At 48.5% G+C, this 16,878-nt stretch overlaps 1 protein-coding gene across 1 annotated transcript in view; it reads left to right on the top strand.

Annotated features, from left to right (window-relative positions):
* The window catches only part of LOC132384654 (peripherin-like), a 40,940-nt gene that overhangs the window by 16,696 nt on the left and 7,366 nt on the right, over positions 1-16,878 (top strand). The window contains exons 2-6 of the mRNA XM_059955979.1: positions 6,681-6,741; positions 9,859-9,954; positions 12,243-12,404; positions 14,111-14,236; positions 16,334-16,554. Coding sequence (XP_059811962.1) covers positions 6,681-6,741; positions 9,859-9,954; positions 12,243-12,404; positions 14,111-14,236; positions 16,334-16,554 — 666 coding nt within the window. The remainder of the gene's footprint in view (positions 1-6,680; positions 6,742-9,858; positions 9,955-12,242; positions 12,405-14,110; positions 14,237-16,333; positions 16,555-16,878) is intronic.

The following is a 16,878-nucleotide window of genomic DNA, read 5'->3' on the forward strand; positions in this document are numbered from 1 at the left end:
GGAGGACCCTCTATCACTGTGGATATAGCAGGGATATCCGAACAGAGTGAAGAGCTGGCGCAGGGCTTTTATGACGGATGTGGTAGTGGTGTCGGGGCAGGGGATGGCAAAAGGGAACCGCGAGTACTCGTCGATAATGTTGAGAAAATAGACATTGCAGTCGGTGGAGGAAAGGGGGCCCTTAAAGTCAACACTCAGTCACTCAAAAGGGCGGGTGGCCTTGACAAGTTGCACCGTTTCAGGACGGTAGAAGTGCGGTTTGCGCTCAGCGCAGATTTGGCAGTCCCTGGTCATCGTCCTGATGTCCTCAAGGGAGTACGGCAGGTTCCGGGCTTTCACGAAATGGTAAAATCGGGTGACCCCCGGGTGGCAAAGATGTGCATGGAGGGTATATAGCTGGTCGAGCTGTGCGCTGGCACACGCTCCCCGGGATAGGGCATCAGGGGGCTCATTGAGCCTTCCAGACCAGTACAGGATATCATAGTTGTAGGTGGAGAGTTCTATTCTCCACCGCAAAATCTTATCATTTTTGATTTTGCCCGCTGTTGGTTGCTGAACATGAACGCAACGGAGCGCTGGTCGGTCAGCAAGGTGAACCTTTTGCCGGCGAGATAGTGCCTCCAGTGCCTAATAGCCTCCACTATGGCCTGGGCTTCTTTCTCCACCACAGAGTGCCAAATTTCAGAGCCTTGAAGGGTACGAGAAAAGAATGCTACTGGTCTGCCTGCCTGACTGAGGGTAGCAGCCAGTGCGAAATCAGAGGCGTCACTCTCTACTTGGAAGGGAATGGTCTCGTCCACCGCATGCATCGTTGCTTTGGCAATGTCCCCTTTAATGCAGCTGAAGGTCGCGCGGGCCTCAGCAGAGAGGGGAAAAGTGGTAGACTTGACCAGGGGGCGGGCCTTGTCTGCGTAATGAGGGACCCATTGGGCGTAATAGGAAAAGAAACCCAGGCACCGTTTGAGGGCTTTGAGAGTGGTGGGAAGAGGGAGTTCTAACAGGGGGTGCATACGGTCAGGATCAGGGCCAATGACCCCGTTTTCCACGACATACCCAAGGATAGCGAGTCGGGTGGTTCCGAACACACACTTGTCCCTGTTATAAGTAAGGTTCAGGGCTTTGGCCACTTGGAAAAATCGTTGGAGGTTGGCGTTGTGATCCGGCCAGTCGCGACCACAGATGGTGATGTTATCCAGATCTGGGAGCGTGGCCTTCAGTTGGCACTGGTCCACCATCCGGTCCATTTCCCTCTGGAAGACTGAGACACCATTCGTGACACCGAAGGGGATGCGCAGGAAGTGATAGAACCTGCCGCCCGCCTCGAAGGCGGTGTAGGGGCGGGTCCTCTGGGCGGATGGGGAGCTGGTGATAAGCGGATTTCAGGTCTATTGTCGAGTACACCTTGTACTGAGCTATCTGGTTGACCATATCCACGATGCGGGGTAGGGGGTACGCGTCAAGCTGCGTGAACCTATTGATGGTTTGACTATAGTCCACGACCATCCTATTTTTCTGCCCAGTCCGAACAACAACCACCTGGGCCCTCCAAGGACTTGTGCTTGACTCAATGATCCCCTCCCTGAGCAGCCGCTGCACCTCTGACTGAATGAAGGCCCTGTCCCCCGCACTGTACCTCCTGCTTTTAGTTGCCACAGGTTTACAGTCAGGGGTCAGGTTGGCGAACAGCGGTGGGGGAGGGATCTTGAGGGTGGAGAGGCTGCAAGTGGTGTCGGTAGTGCAGCGGTCGGCATGGTGTTGGGTGGGATGTGTGGGTCGGTGTGTGTGTGTGGTCAGTAGTGGGGTATATGACGAAGTCCCACAAAACTGAGGATTCCTGACAGTGAGTGGTGGGAGGGGCCCGTCATATGCCATGGTCACACTTTCGAGGTGGCTCTGGAAGTCCAGCCCCAATAGCACAGGCGCACACAGTTGAGGCATGACCAGTAGCGCAAAGTCCCGATATTCTGTGCCCTACACCACCAATGTCGCTACACAACCCACCCGGATGTCTGTGGAATATGACCCAGAAGCCATGGTGACCCTCTGGCTTACTGGCCGTGTCACGAGTCCGCAGTGTTGCACCGTGTCCAGGTCAATAAAACTCTCAGTGCTGCCCGTGTCAAACAGGCAGCTGGTCCTGTGCCCCTCCACCAGGATGTCCATCATTGACCTTGCAAGCTGGTGTGGGGCGCTTTGGTCAAGGGTCACGGAGGCCAGGGTTGAAGCGCTGTCTTGGTGCCTGGTAAGCACCTGTGGGTTCGAGGTGGCGCCGACAAAGATGGCTGCCCCCATGCCTCGCACGAGGCAGGCAGGTAAGATGGTGGTGACCAAAATGGTGACCCCCATGCCTGGCACGCGGCGCTGCTCAACCCCGCTTGTGGTTTGGACTCACAGGCCTTGGCGAAGTGGCCCTTCTTTCCGCAGCTGGAGCAGATAGCTTTGCGGGCCGGGCAGCGTTTTCGGGGGTGCTTTTCGAGTCCGCAGAAGTAGCACTCTGCGGACTTGCAACGGGCAGCAGCTGTGGTCGATTTGCCGGTGGGTAGCGGGGACTTCAGGGACTCGCGAATGGCAGCAGCCGAGGTCGACTCGCCGGCGGGTTGCGGGGTCTGCAGCGTCCATGGGGCCGGCGGGAGATTGCCCGCCTGGACAGCGTCAGCATCGTGCAGAGTGGCCTCCAGTGTGTCGGCCAGCTCGATTGCCAAATGTAAGGTAAGATTGGCGTGTTCCAGCAGCCGCTGGCGCACGTACACTGACCTGATCCCCGTAACAAAGGCATCTCGTACCAGGAGTTCCACATGCTGTTCCGCCATCAGTCCCCTGCAGACATAGGCCCGCATGAGTGTCTGTAGGGCCCGGACAAACTCAGCGCTCGACTCTCCGGCCTGCTGCTGCCATGTCGCTAAGCGATGTCTTGCATAGACGGTGTTCACTGGCTGCAGGTACTGTCTTTTGAGGGCGTCCAGTGCCCCTTGGTAGGTCGGCAGGTCCCTGATCAGGCCCTGGAGAGGAGAATTTTGTGCATCGAGGCAGGCTCGGTCACACGAATCTCCTCCAGGTACAATTGGAAGCATGCAAGCCAGAGTTCAAAAGCAATGCTGGCTTCCAGAGATTGAGGGTCAATATCCAATCTGCCGATTCGTAAAATGCTCTCCATGTTTTAAAATTGCTGCTAATAAAATTGATGCACCATCAGTAACTCTCGGAGACGGGAGGTGAACGATGGGCTTTTATTAGCAACAAAACGGAGCACAGCATTTCGGAGACTGAGGCAGAGCTCAGGCCTTGATCGCCTTTATACAGGGGTCTGTGGGAGGAGCCACAGGAGCAGTCAGCAGAGGGCGTGTCCAGACAGGTATACATAGTTTACCACAATATGCTTGCCCCATCATTTCCCAGGTCTTCCATCCAGTTCGGTGTCGAATTTCAGGGCTTTGAAGGGTACGAGAAAAGAATGCTACCGGCCTTCCTGCCTGATTGAGGGTAGCTGCCAGCGCGAAATCGGAGGCGTCACTCTCTACTTGGAAGGGAATGGTCTCGTCCACCGCATGCATCGTTGCTTTGGCAATGTCCCCTTTAATGCAAACGATAGGCTTTTATTAGCTGCAAGAGACCATGATTAGCAGCAAGAGACCACCACACAACATCCTGGAGACTGAGGGAGGAGCAGTCCCTCCAATTGCCTTTATCCAGGGGTCTGTGGGAGGAGCCACAGGAGCAGTCAGCAGAGGGGCATGTCCAGACAGGTATACATAGTTTACCACAAGGGGTGGAGTTATTTGGGGCCTGACTGTGTAGCTCCACTAAAAATGCAGTCAAGTACATTCCACACGGCAACCAGAGGACATCTCCCTCCCCGCTATGTCACAATGTTACTTTGTCAGGGTTTGCCTCCCCAGCTCTAGCCGGATGTGAAGGCATTTTTGGAGCTGGAGGTCGCAGCTTAATCTGTTGTTTTAACAGAGCATCAACAGACACCTTTTCCTTGGAATTGGGGGCGGTGGAGTGGAGTGTGCAAAATGCAGCAAAGAATCAATCGTGCAATGAAGCATGGCAGCTTAGAGCCTCTTCACAGTGCCGAGGAAACAGATGTGGCTAAAACTTCATACAGTAAGAGCAGGATTGATGAACTCCAGAAAGTTGTGTTTAATTTACTTGCACTAAAACCAATTTCAGCCACTTAAACCAAGGCAGGGTGACCTTGATGCACAGGAAGAGTGAACTGTGTGTAAATGAGTTTCACACTCTTTCCCCCCGCCCCCCCAACCCCCAACTGTGGCTCCTTTAGTTTTCCGAGTCCCGTTGATAGACACTTTAGGGAGCTTGGCGCTGAATTATTTCCACACAAAGGCCAGTTGGATTTGCAGGCTGTCTCCTTGGCAACGCATTACGTTGACATCTGGGCCATTATATTGACAAGATGGATGGCCCTGCCTTCCCAAACACCACCCTTCCCTCACAAGACAGTTATTGTTGGACTGAAGAGCTTATTAAACATGATTTTATTGGGGCCTGGTGGACTTCGCTGACTGCTGTTCCCAGGGAATCGAGGATTATGGGGAACTGTGGCAAAGGAAGAATTGAGGCCTCCCAAACAGATCAGCCATGATACTGAATGGCGGGGTAGGCTCGAAGGGCCAAGTGACTACTATTCCTCCTACTTCTCTGATTTTATGTCTGGCTGTTCCTTTGCTGAATGTCCTTTTACTGACAAATCTTCCTGTTCTTTGTAGTTCTTCTCAGTCGGATCAGAGGTCACTCCCAGGCCAGTCCTTAGTTAGCGGAGCCTGTGAGAAGGCCCTGCACTGGAGCTCAGTGACTTCCCCTGTAGGGCTGGGGAAGTGACAAACCACACGGTGTCCTTGCCCCTGTGGCTGAGGCTGGTTGTGAGTGGTGAATGACTGGCGTGCGTAGCTGCTGTGAGTTGAGTATCGCAGATCACCAAATTGGGTGAGGTATCAAAAGGCAGCTGGCACCTCAAGTCCTAATCCTGTACCCTGGCATGGGATCACGGGTACATCTATGACTTTTTGGGAGGGGAGAGAGTGGGGGTGGTCTGGGGTCTGTTTTGAATCCTGTGTTGAAGCATCAGAAAAATGGTCTTCCATAACAGATGAGTATTGGAGGCTCCTTGTGCCTGGTAATTGGTGGGTTGGTTTATTATTGTCACATGCTCTGAGATACAGTGGAAAAACTGTTTTGCATGCTGTTCGTACAGAAAACAATAACAGAATGCAGAATAGTGTTAGTTACAGAGAAAGTGCAGTGCAGGTAATGACAGTCAATGATAAGGTAGATTGTGAGGTCAGGAGTCCATCTTATCGTACAAGAGGTCTTTTCAAGAGTCTGATAACAGTGGGTTAGAAGCTGTCCTTGAGCCTGGTGGTGTGTGCTCTCTGGCTTTTGTACCTTCTGCCTGATTGGCGGGGGAGGGGGGGCAGCAGAAGCGAGAGAATGCCTGGGGTGGGTGAGGTCTTTAATTATGCTGGAATATTTAGGTTTGCTGACAACACCACTGTTGTAGGCTGAGTCAAAGATGGTGGCGAATTGGCATATAGGAGGGAGATTGAAAATCTGGCTGAGTGTTGCCGCAACAACAACCTCTCATTCAACGTCAGCAAGACCAAGGAGCTGATCATTGACTTCAGGAGGAAGAAGTTGGAGTTCTGTTAGTCAGACTTCATCGGGGATCAAAGGCCAAGAGTCAATAGTTTTAAATTCCTTGACATCAACATATCAGGATCTGTCCTGAGACCAGCATGTAAGTGTCATCACAGACAAAAAAGGCAGTTCCTCTATTTTCTTAGAAGGTTCCTGAAGCCATCTTTCCTAATTGACATCTCTTTTTAACAGATACCTCAGTTGGCAACACATTAGCCTCTGAGTTGATCCATGGGAGGTTGAACTCTGAGGTGAAAGTCACTTAATTTTTTTTATTGATACAATGATATTACTGTCAGTGCCAAACTAATCAATTTGCATTTATTGCTTTGGCCACTTTGGAATGTAGGGACAATAGAAGAGGATGATGAAGTAAGTTTAGTGTAAATGAGGAAATATTGGTTGATGTGGACTTGGTGGGCCTGTGTCCCTGCTGTACATCTGTGACTCTCCATCTTTCTTCTGAAGGTGACCTAATGGGACATGCGCCAAATGCAGGAAATTGGGAGTAGCTGGGTGGGTTCAACAGTAGCATGGCCTGGATGGGCCGAATTGCCTGCATCCATGCCATATTGCTTCATGACTATTTAAACTAAATTCCAGGAGCTACGGTCAACACTCCTGCTTCAGTCAACATCACCGAAACACGGAGCAAAAAAGGTGTGGGAGGGGTTGTTTACCAACTGGAAAATGGCTCCTCCCACCCCCAGTAATCATTTGGCGTGTGTGTGTGTGATGTACCCCTTGATAAATGGTTACATTATCAAATCAGAACACGTGGCACTTATTTGTACATTATCTTGCTCAAAACATAGCCGCAGCACTTGCTGACAAAGTAAGTCATTGCATTTTTAAGGAAAGTTTTGCAAATTGCATGCCATTTTTAAACTTAGCCACATTCCTCACTGCAAATTGGTAACTCAAGAGAAGCCGCCAGCTTTGATGACCGTCCACCTGCCGTAGCAGGACTGAGGTGCTTGGTGTTTTATTCTCAGTAACACTCGTGTGTAATTGTGCTGCAGGTTGGAAGAGGAAGCGCAGAAGAGGGACGATGCTGAAAATAATCTGGTTCTGTTCAGGAAGGTGAGTGGCTCAGACCGACAAGTAGAAATGAACAAACGAAAGGTGATACAGTGAAATCTGCATGAATGTCAAAGAGAAGTTATCTTGCAAAAACGGTCAGGCTGAGAGACTCAAAATTCAAATGGTGAAATGTACAAAATGGAGTGCCAGACGAAGGGCCTTTGTAACCACAGAAAACCCTCAGCTTCCCCCAAGTCTTAAAGCAGAAAGGCTGCTCTAGTCACAAACAAGTGAAGGAAAGGTCTCTTTGGAGTGGAGGGCTCCTTAACCAGCATCCTGGCCTGGCCTGGCCTGGTATCCAGAGGCTGGGGTTGTGGATCCATGGATGTGATTTCAAAGCCCACTCAGCAGTCAGGAGGTTAAATTCAAACAAGACAGGAACAGGTCTTTTGGCCAACAGTTGTGCTGAGCTAATTATGTTACGACACCGAATTACACTAATCTGTAATGTTTGCACATGGTCCACGTCCCTCCATTCTCTGCAATATTCATGTGCCTACGTAAGGGCCTCTTGAATCTCTCCACCCCCACCCCAGAAGCCCACCACTCCACACATCTCCATTGAACTCTTCCTCTCTCCCCTTAAATGTATGCCTGTAGTATTAGACATTTTCTCCCTTGGAAAGTGACACTGGCTGTCTATGCCTCTCGTAATCTTATAGAACTCCCCTCCCTCTGCGCCTGTCACGGTGAACACTGGCAATAACTGAACGCAGTGGTGTGAGCGAGGACCCCATGACGAGTGCTAAACAGGAGTCCGCATTAAATAATCATCGAATGCCTGAAACCCATGCCAGTCACAATTAACTTGACGAGATTAAACAGAAAGCGCAAGGGCTTAATGGCGAGAAGCCGCAAAACCAATTATTAAGTACGAGAAGCCTAGAAATCCAATGCTCTGTGGCTCACCACTGACGGCTGCCACTCCAGAGAAAACAGTTTGTCCATCTTCTCCTTGCAGCATCCCGGTGAACCTCTTCTGCACCCTCTCCTCAGCCTCTGGTGTTCTAGAGAAAACTACCAAGTTTATCCAGCCTCTGGTGATAGCCCATGTCTTCTAAACCAGGCAGCATCCTGGTAAACCTCTTCTGCCCCCTCTCCAAAGACTCAACATCCTTCCTATAGTGGGGTGACCAGAGCTGTACGCAATACTCCAGATGTGGACAAACCAGAGTTTTATAAAGTTGCAACATAACCTTTGACTTTTGAACTCAATGCTTTGACAAATAAAAGCATTCCATAAGCCGCCTTAATCACCTTTTCAAGGAGCTACATTAAATTGGATTAGACATTGGCTTTGAGGGAGACGCCAGAGAGTGGTAGTAGAGGGTTGCCTCTCTGACTGGAGGCCTGTGACCGGTGGAGAGCCACCGGGATCTGTGCTGGGTCCACTGGTGTTTGTCATCTATATCAATGGTCAGGATGATAATGTGGTCAACTGGATCAGCAAATTTGCGGATGATACCAAGATCGGGAGTGCAGTGGACAGCAAGAAAGACTATCATGGCTTGGAACAGGATCTGGACCAGGAGAGAAAATGGGCTGAAAAATGGCAGATGGAATTTAATCCTTAACAGTGTTGCTGAGCAGAGAGATCTTGGGATCCAAGTTCATAGTGCAAGCTGTTGGATTTCAGTATGACCTGTAGGTCTTGCAGTGAACAGTAGGGCATTGAGGAGTGTGGTAGAACAAAGGTATCTGGGACTACAGGTCCATAATTCATTGAAAGTGGTGTCACAGGTAGATAGGGTCGTAAAGAAAGCTTTTGGCACATTGGCCTTCATAAATCAAAGTATGGAGCACAGGAGATGGGATGTTGTATTGAAGTTGTATGAGGTGTTGGTGAGGCCTAATTTGGAGCATTGTGTCCAATTTTGGTCACCTACCTGCAGGAAAGATGTAAATAAGGTTGAAAGAGTACAGAGAAAATCTACGAGTGGCCACCCTCGATCGCTGGCATGGTTTCTTTAAACCCATACTGTCACACATTTTATGCAGATCAGAAGCCTTTACTGGGCAAACGTGGGGTGGCATAAGTTGTTAGATCTGAATCCAGGCACTATTTATTGTTGGCAGCCACTCGCACCTGATGCAAGACTTTCGGTGGTACTCCCCACAGAGGGATTGCTATGTGATAGGCACCCTGTGGCAGCATGCACCCATGGCCACAGCAACCATCAACGGTAGGAAATGGTCATGGTGCGTGGCCCTTCATGTACGCCAATGACTGAAGGCCACTTCACAAAATAACACTAAGTAAGGATATGGATGCTAAACCAGTAGGACAGGAGGGTCAGTTTCAGGGGTGCAGTGGGTCTGAAAATGGTTGGGCGTCTGGAAAAAAGTTCAGGAGGTTGTTATTTTATTTTATTTGTACAAATAGTTGAATTCATTCCCACCTTCCCATTTGATGCTTGCTTGATTGTTCATCTTAAACCTTGGTGCGATAGATATTTTTTTGCCACGCTAGTTTAGTAAGGGATGTGGAGCCAAAATAGGCACACAGAGCGCAGTTCAACCATATCTCGATGAATAGTAGCACCAAAGTTGAGGGGCTAAGTGGTCTCACAAGGCCATCAGACATTCCGCTGAATCCAACTCTCTTCTCTCTCGACTTTACAGTGAGGAGTGTAAAGGGGTAAAGTTTTAAGTGACCTGAAGGGGAACTTTTATACCCAGAGAGTGGTCTGCATATGGACCAAACTGCCAGAGGAAGTGGTTAGTGCAGTTATATTACCCACATTTGGACAGGTGCAAAAGTGAGGGAAAATGGGACTGCTGTGATTGAGCAAGTACGAGTTGGATCAAAGGGCCTGTTCTTTGTTGCTCTGACTTTAGAGTTAACTCAGAGCAAACACTACTATAACACCTAGCCCACATCGATTTAAAAAATATGCATTTTCTCTTTCCTTATCAACTTTTCCCCTTTTGCCTTTCTGCACCCTCACCCTCTCCACTCCTCCCCCCCCCCCCCCCCACTTAGGGAATAAAGGGTTAGTGCAGGGCAATGGTGTTGAGGTAGAGGGTCGGCCACAATTCTGTGGAATGGCAGAACAGGGGTGCGAGGGGTCAAATGGCCTGCTACTGTTTCTTACACTCTTATGCTTGACCCCACAGGATGTTGATGATGCGACCTTGGCCAGGCTGGAGCTGGAGAGGAAGGTGGAATCTTTATTGGATGAAATTGAATTTCTCAAGAAGTTACATGACGAGGTGACTTGTTAGCTGTTCCCCTGATGCCTGTATTCCCATGCTCATATTTTGTTATGGCACAGACAGGGGCTGTGTTGTTGTTGAATCATCAACTGATTCGCAATTCACGATGCAACTCTTACTTGTCTCAATACATATATCAACAAATCTATGTTGACCCCAGGCCAACAACTTCAAACCTGAATTCTACTGTTCCCTCTGTGCCAATACTCACTCAGACTACCTTATGCAATTTATTACACTGACATAGAGATCTTCTCTTGGCCAGATGATCAATCCTTTTGTTGTTCTCCCAGCCCCTGGCATGGGGTTCTTCTTTGCAATAGTTAGTCTCTGGAGTTCTCACCACATTGCATTCAAAGCCCCTCATTCTTATACTCTTTCCTTATCAGTTCAAATGTTGCATTTCAATCTCATTAGGTTGAGGTCATCTGACTCCTGTGTCCGATTCCCATTGGTTGTAGTCAAGGGCTACACAGCTTTGTTCCTTAGATGATTTCTTTTGTTCTGTTCAACTCTGGTTCAAACCAATGACGCTGGACTGAGATAATGTAACAATTCATCTGAGAATGGTCTGGGGTTTAACAGATCATTAGCATAAACTTCTTGTGTCTACATTCAATTGCTTTGATTAAGTTAACCCAGAGAAAGAATCAGTTCATCAAACAGTTCACAAAATGGAGGTTACAGAGCAGCTTCACAAAATGGCAGCCTCCATTCCTTCATGCACATGGCAAGAACAATGGCATCTGGTGTGCTTACTTCCAATGTCTTTGACTCATTTAAGTTTGATGGTTCCCTCATTGCCATCAGTTTGGCCAGTGAGTGAACGGTAGCTGTTTGAGTGTGCCCATTAATCCCAGTGCCCCATATTTGTCCGTGTAGCCTATCCTATTTCATATGTCAATTGACAATACCCTCTCCTCTCATTCTCCTGCTACCCAGCTACGCTGGGTTAACTCGCTGATCAGCATGACTGTGGGAGGAAACTGGAGCATCCAAAGGGAACCTGTATGGTCACAGGGAGAACGTGCAAACTCCACACAGACAGCACCGGAGGTCAAGATTGAACCTTGGAATCTGGCACTTTGAGACAACAGTTCTATCCATTGTGCCACTGTACCAAGCAGTGTGGTGCCACCAGCACAAACAAGAGAAAATCTGCAGATCCTGCTGAAGGGTCTCGGCCCAAAACATCAACTGTTTACTCCTTCCCATAGATGCTGCCTGACCTGCTGAGTTCCTCCAGCATTTTGTGTGTGGTGCAACCTGCATGCTGGATATTTCCTGCAAGGCTCACAACATGGGAACAGCCTCCCAAACCCATTCTATTCAGCGAGATTGTGGGTGACTCAGTGTCCAACTATCCATATCACTTTCCACATCACACAGTGGCCTTTGCCCAGAATGAATGTCTCATTCCCCAGTTGTCCGAGAGGGATAAAGAGAGGGATCCGGTGCCACACTACCCTCTGCATGACAGCATGTGCTATCACTGCACAGGGAGTTGACCCAGAGACCACACTGGGTGGGTGGGCGGGCTCCTGCTGTTATATTGTGGAGGGGGGGAAGTGGGGAAGGGAGAGCTATTCAGTTTGCACCCACTCCAAAGTTCCCAGAGCCTTGGCAAATATCATCAGTTACCAGATCTGTAAAGTTCCCGGGAGGAAATGACTTGTTTTGCCATTTTGGCATGGAGATCTCTCTGAACTGCCTGACAGCTCCAGAGACCCAAGTTCAATTCCAACCTCTGCGTGAGCACTTTGCGTGTTCTCCGTGTGGTTTCCTCCCATGATCTGGGGGGAGTTGATGGGATTGTGGGGGGATTAAAGTATGGGGTTGGTGTAAGTGGACGGTTGATGGGCGGAAGGATCCGTTACCCTGCTGCATTAGTAGCTTGTCTGCCGCGAAATCCCACAGATTCTAGTGCCAGCTTGCATGCCTTCCCCTTCACTAACCCGATTGCTGTGGCTTCCACCCACTTCCTTTCCAGTCCTGATGAATGGTCTCGGTATGAGCCGTCATCGAGTCACAGATCAACACAGTGTAGAAGCAGGCCATTCAGCCCAACCAGTCCGTGCTGACCCACCCAGTCAACTGTTTATTCCCCTCCATTGACGCTGCCTGAGCTGCTGACCTCCTCCGGCATTTTGTGTGTTGCTCAAGACTTCCGGCATCTGCAGAATCCCTTGTGTCTCAGAAAATTTGAAGAACTGCAGTGTCAGCATTCGAGCGTGTTCTGTGTGTCTGTCTAAGTCTCTGTGTTCCTTGCTCCTCTCTCACTGTAGGAGCTGCGGGAGCTCCAGGTGAACCTGCAGGCCTCCCAGGTGCAGGTTGAGATGGAAGTGTCAAAGCCAGACCTGACAGCGGCTCTGAAGGAGATCCGCACACAGTACGAGACCATCGCCACCAAGAACGTGCAAGAGGCCGAGGAATGGTACAAATCCAAGGTGAAAGGGCAGTGGGGTGTTTATTTTTTAAATTTCATTGGCAAGAGCAGCATTTCCTGCTCATCCCTCATCACTCTTGAGGAGGTGGGGGTGAATCACCTTCTTGAAGTGCTGGAGTTCTTCTGGAGAAGGTGCTGCCGCAGTGGTGTTGGGGAGGGAGTGCACCTAGTCGCAATGCAGATGTATATAGTGACAAACAGTCGATTTTGGTTAATTGGGACACATCAGGATTAATACATTTTGGCCCAATTAAAGTGGCTGCCCTCCTAATTAGCCAAAGTATCATGGAAATAGTTAAAAAGGTCTAAAGAAGACAAGCAACCATTTGACTGTTTGGCAGCTATCTCCCTGCCCCAATTAAGCGGCGTAGAGTTCCAAATAAACAAAGGGAATCCTGGCTATTTTCTCGATTAGTTTTTGTTCTTTCAGAATAGGAGGCTGTCCTGATTTACCAGTTGCCCAATCAACTGAGATCCACTCTACTTCCAAGTCAGGATTGTGTGAGACTCAGGGGAACCTGTAGAGGGTGATGTTCCAATGTGTCCGCTGCACTACCCTTCTCAGTGCTGGAGGTTGTCGGTGTGGCCTGGGTGAGAGCCTGCAGTGTACAATGCAGCCACTGTGTGCCGGTGGTGGAGGGAGCGTTGGGAAGGGGAGGGGGAGTCTGTCATTGTGGGTGTCAAATGCAATAGATAAGCTCCCCGTCGCTTTCTCACAAACCCATCCCTCTTAGTAACAACATAACAACATGAGGAATAGGAATATGTCATCTGTCTGGTGGAGCTTACCTCGCTGGGGTAGCCTCTACCCTTTCCTAAGGCAGAGAATTCCACAGATTCACCATTCTCTGGGAAAAGAAGTTCCTCCTCATTTGTCCAAAAAGAAAATGAGTGCGTTTGTACCTGAAATGTGGTGACTATGGCAACACAAGCATTTGTTGGCCTTTCTAAGACAATGGGGCTTGGGAATGGAGTCACATGTAGGCCTGGGCCAGGTAGGTTTTTTTTTAATTTGAGTAATCTATTGCCTGACCAAGCCCAAAAGTTGCCAGATTTAATCTGCCTAATCTCACAAAAAAACACGCACACAGAATCACGTGTTCAGCACAGAAACAGATGTTTTGGCCCACAGCAACCATGCTGGCCTTTTTTGCCCATCCCTTTTGCCCTCATCAGGACCGTTTACTTTTATACCTTACCCGAATACTGCTAACATGTAGCAAGAATTTCTGACTCCTCCACTTCCTCTGGCTGCAAGTTCCAGATATCAGCCACTTGCTGTAAGTGGGAGAAACATTTCAAACTCTTTCCACTTAAGCCTTTTGTTTCGGATCTCCCCCGCCCTGTGTAGGAAGATTTAAACTATCTATTGATGCCTCTCATGATCTTACCCACCTCTGTCAGGCCTCCTCTCAGATCCCCTTTACTCCAGGGAACACAAGGTCAGCCTCTCCCCATTACTGAGGTCCTCCACTCTGCTTCCCAGCATTCCCCTTCTGCTAACAACAGCTCATCCTGGATTTGAGATTCACCGGTGCCTTCCCCTCGCCTCATGTGAGGTTTGATGGTGGTTTCCACTCGGTTGTTTGGCCATGGAGGTAAGTACACTTGCCTCCTGGGCAAGGGGTTAGTATTTCCTCCACTTCTTCCCCTCAGCGTGTACAGATACGCCGCCTGATTTGACTCTCGCTGCCCTTCACTCCACAGTTTTCGGACCTGACAGATGCCGCAAACCGGAGTAACGAGACCCTCAGGCAGACGAAGCAGGACCTGAATGAGTCACGACGACAGATCCAGGCCCTGACCTGTGATCTGGATGCTCTGAGAGGGACCGTAAGTGGAAAATTCCACCCATCAATAAGTGGAGCGGTGGGGGTTTGTGGGGGGGGGGGGGCCGTGGTGAGGAGGTTTTAGGTCCATGGTACTACCGGTTGTTATAGTGAGCTGCACAGGAGCGCGGTGGATAGAGCTATTGCCGGAGACATGGTTCAATACTGACCTAGGGTACTGGCTGCGTGTGGTTTGCACATTCTCCCTGTGAGCATGTGAGATTCCACTTTCTCCCCACATCCCAAAGATGTGCAGGTTGGTAGGTTAATTGGCTGTTGTGACAGACCAAAAGATAAGGTCTATCAAAAACTCCATTGACTCAAAGACCTAACTACCTCAGACATTCTCTCTTTTCCACTCCAGCCTCGGACAGAAGATACAAAGCCCGAAAGCTCAAGGACAGCTTCTACCCCGATGTTATCAGACTATTGAACAGCCCCCTAGCAGAACAAGCTGGACTCTTGGCCCTTGCACATTGTTGTTGGCCTGTACTGCACTTTCTCTGTTACTGTTATTGTTTCCCTTGTCCTGAACATTTCAGCTTCACTTAATTACAAATTCCTCATTTACCATGGTGGATTCAAATTCACATCCTTGGATGAACAATCCAGGAGCTCAACCACTCCAACGTCATAACTCTACAAGAAACTTCTTTGAAGTACAAATTCCATTGCAAAGGGACTCAAATGTCATTTGATTAAGCTGAGAGATGTACATTTATCTTTGTACCTCAGCACCAATTTTCTTTCCAGTTGGATGAGCAACCAGTTTCTTGTTCAGTAAATCCATTTGCATCACGGAGCTGTCAATCCGCAGTACTGGGTGCAAAGATAGGCCAATCTGATTCAAACAGTAGCCTGTGTGCCGTTTGGAATTAATACTGCTTTATACTGGCACATATACTGAGAAAGAGAGCAAAACTTTCTTTTGCCTGCCATCCGTACAGATTATTTCCAAACAAAAGTACATTGAGGTAGTACAAGGGAAAAGCAATAAAAGAATGCAGAATAAGGTGTTACAATTGTGGAGGAAGTGTAATACAGGCAGTCCATAAGGTGCAAGGGTCGCGATGAGGTTCAGGGGTGGCAAACCTATTTTAAGAGCATGTGCCCAAATTGGCAATAATGGAAAAAGAATCTCTCATGTGCCATGTAATTTTGAGCAGAGATTATCTTCCATTAATGAATTAGTAGCAATAATTATGCACTTGTTTTTAAGGAAAAAGGATGAGTTCTGTTGTATATGTATTCATTGTTTTACTTTTAATAAAACTAACAGTGACAGATTGAAATAAATGAAGCATTTTTAAAACCCATTCAAAAATTAATAATCTTTTTAAAAAGAATTGGGGAAAAAAGACATCGTTTCTAAATAGTATTGTTATTGTATCTCATATATAACAAAGAATGGAAATGTGAAGTTATAAGCTTTGGTGTATATTATGTAAAAATAAATATTTATAGAGCCGCTAAACTATATACATTATTTACTGTTGTTGTCACTGAATATCCAGCGTTCACTCACAAACAGCAGACTATAAGCAGAGTGAAGCCAGTGACAACTGGTCCATCTGTTCACTATCTAAATACTAATGCACACACCAGGTCTGTGAGAACTTCAAAACATCATCCAACGCCACGTATTCTTACGATAGCTGGTGCCGTGCTGGAGTGAGACGTTTTCCTGTGGAAATATCTCACTGTTCTTGGGTTGTAAAAAAATCATCCACTGCTTCATTTGGCAGTAGATAATCATTGTGTACCTTTCTATTGTAAGTGGGGTTGAAAGAATCGAGGGGCAGCACTGCATTCTGTGTGGCAGCAAAATTATTGCACTTGCCACCTCGGGCATGCGTGTACAAGTTTGCCACCCCTGACATTGAGGTCAAGAGTTTATCTTTAACGTATGAGGTATATCCTCTAGTCTTATAACACCAGGCTGGCAGCTGTCCTTCAGCCTGGTGGATCAGTCAGACCCCGATTCATTGGGATTTCTTATGGTGAGTTAATCTTTCCCGACACAGTGTGGGGTATACTCCAGGTGGGCAGTGTCTGTGTAAGGAGAGCCAGTATCATAAGCTTTTTGAGTATCTCTCTGCAGAATGATTCTCTGTTACGTCAACTCCGTGAGATGGAGGAGCAGTTCTCTGCTGAGTCCGTAGGTTACCAGGACACCATCAGTCGCCTGGAGCAGGAGATTCACCACATGAAGGATGAGATGGCGAGACATCTGAGAGAGTATCAGGATCTGCTCAATGTCAAGATGGCCCTGGACATTGAAATTGCCACTTACAGGAAGCTACTGGAAGGGGAAGAGAGCAGGTGAGCTGGATTACTTGGGAGCCAGGATTTGGAGCTGTCACAAGCTCTATCAAGGACTTGGCATCGTCAGGGAAAGTTGATGGTTCAGGACCAGTTGGTATGGGGACAGTGTCTCCAGAGCAGAGGCCATTCTCTGTGTGAGAACTGGTGCTGTACCCTGACCTACCCAATTTCAGACTATGTTGGGCACCTTTAGCTTCCAACTTTGCATAGATCTGGTCAAACTGGGTAATTACCACTTCCAAATCTCACAGGATCCTGATTGGAACAGTCATGTCTGGTTCTGTGGACAGCACCTTTGTCTTTGAATCAGGAGGTTCAAAG

The sequence above is a fragment of the Hypanus sabinus genome, chromosome X1, assembly GCF_030144855.1.
Source record: "Hypanus sabinus isolate sHypSab1 chromosome X1, sHypSab1.hap1, whole genome shotgun sequence".
NCBI lineage: Eukaryota > Metazoa > Chordata > Chondrichthyes > Myliobatiformes > Dasyatidae > Hypanus > Hypanus sabinus.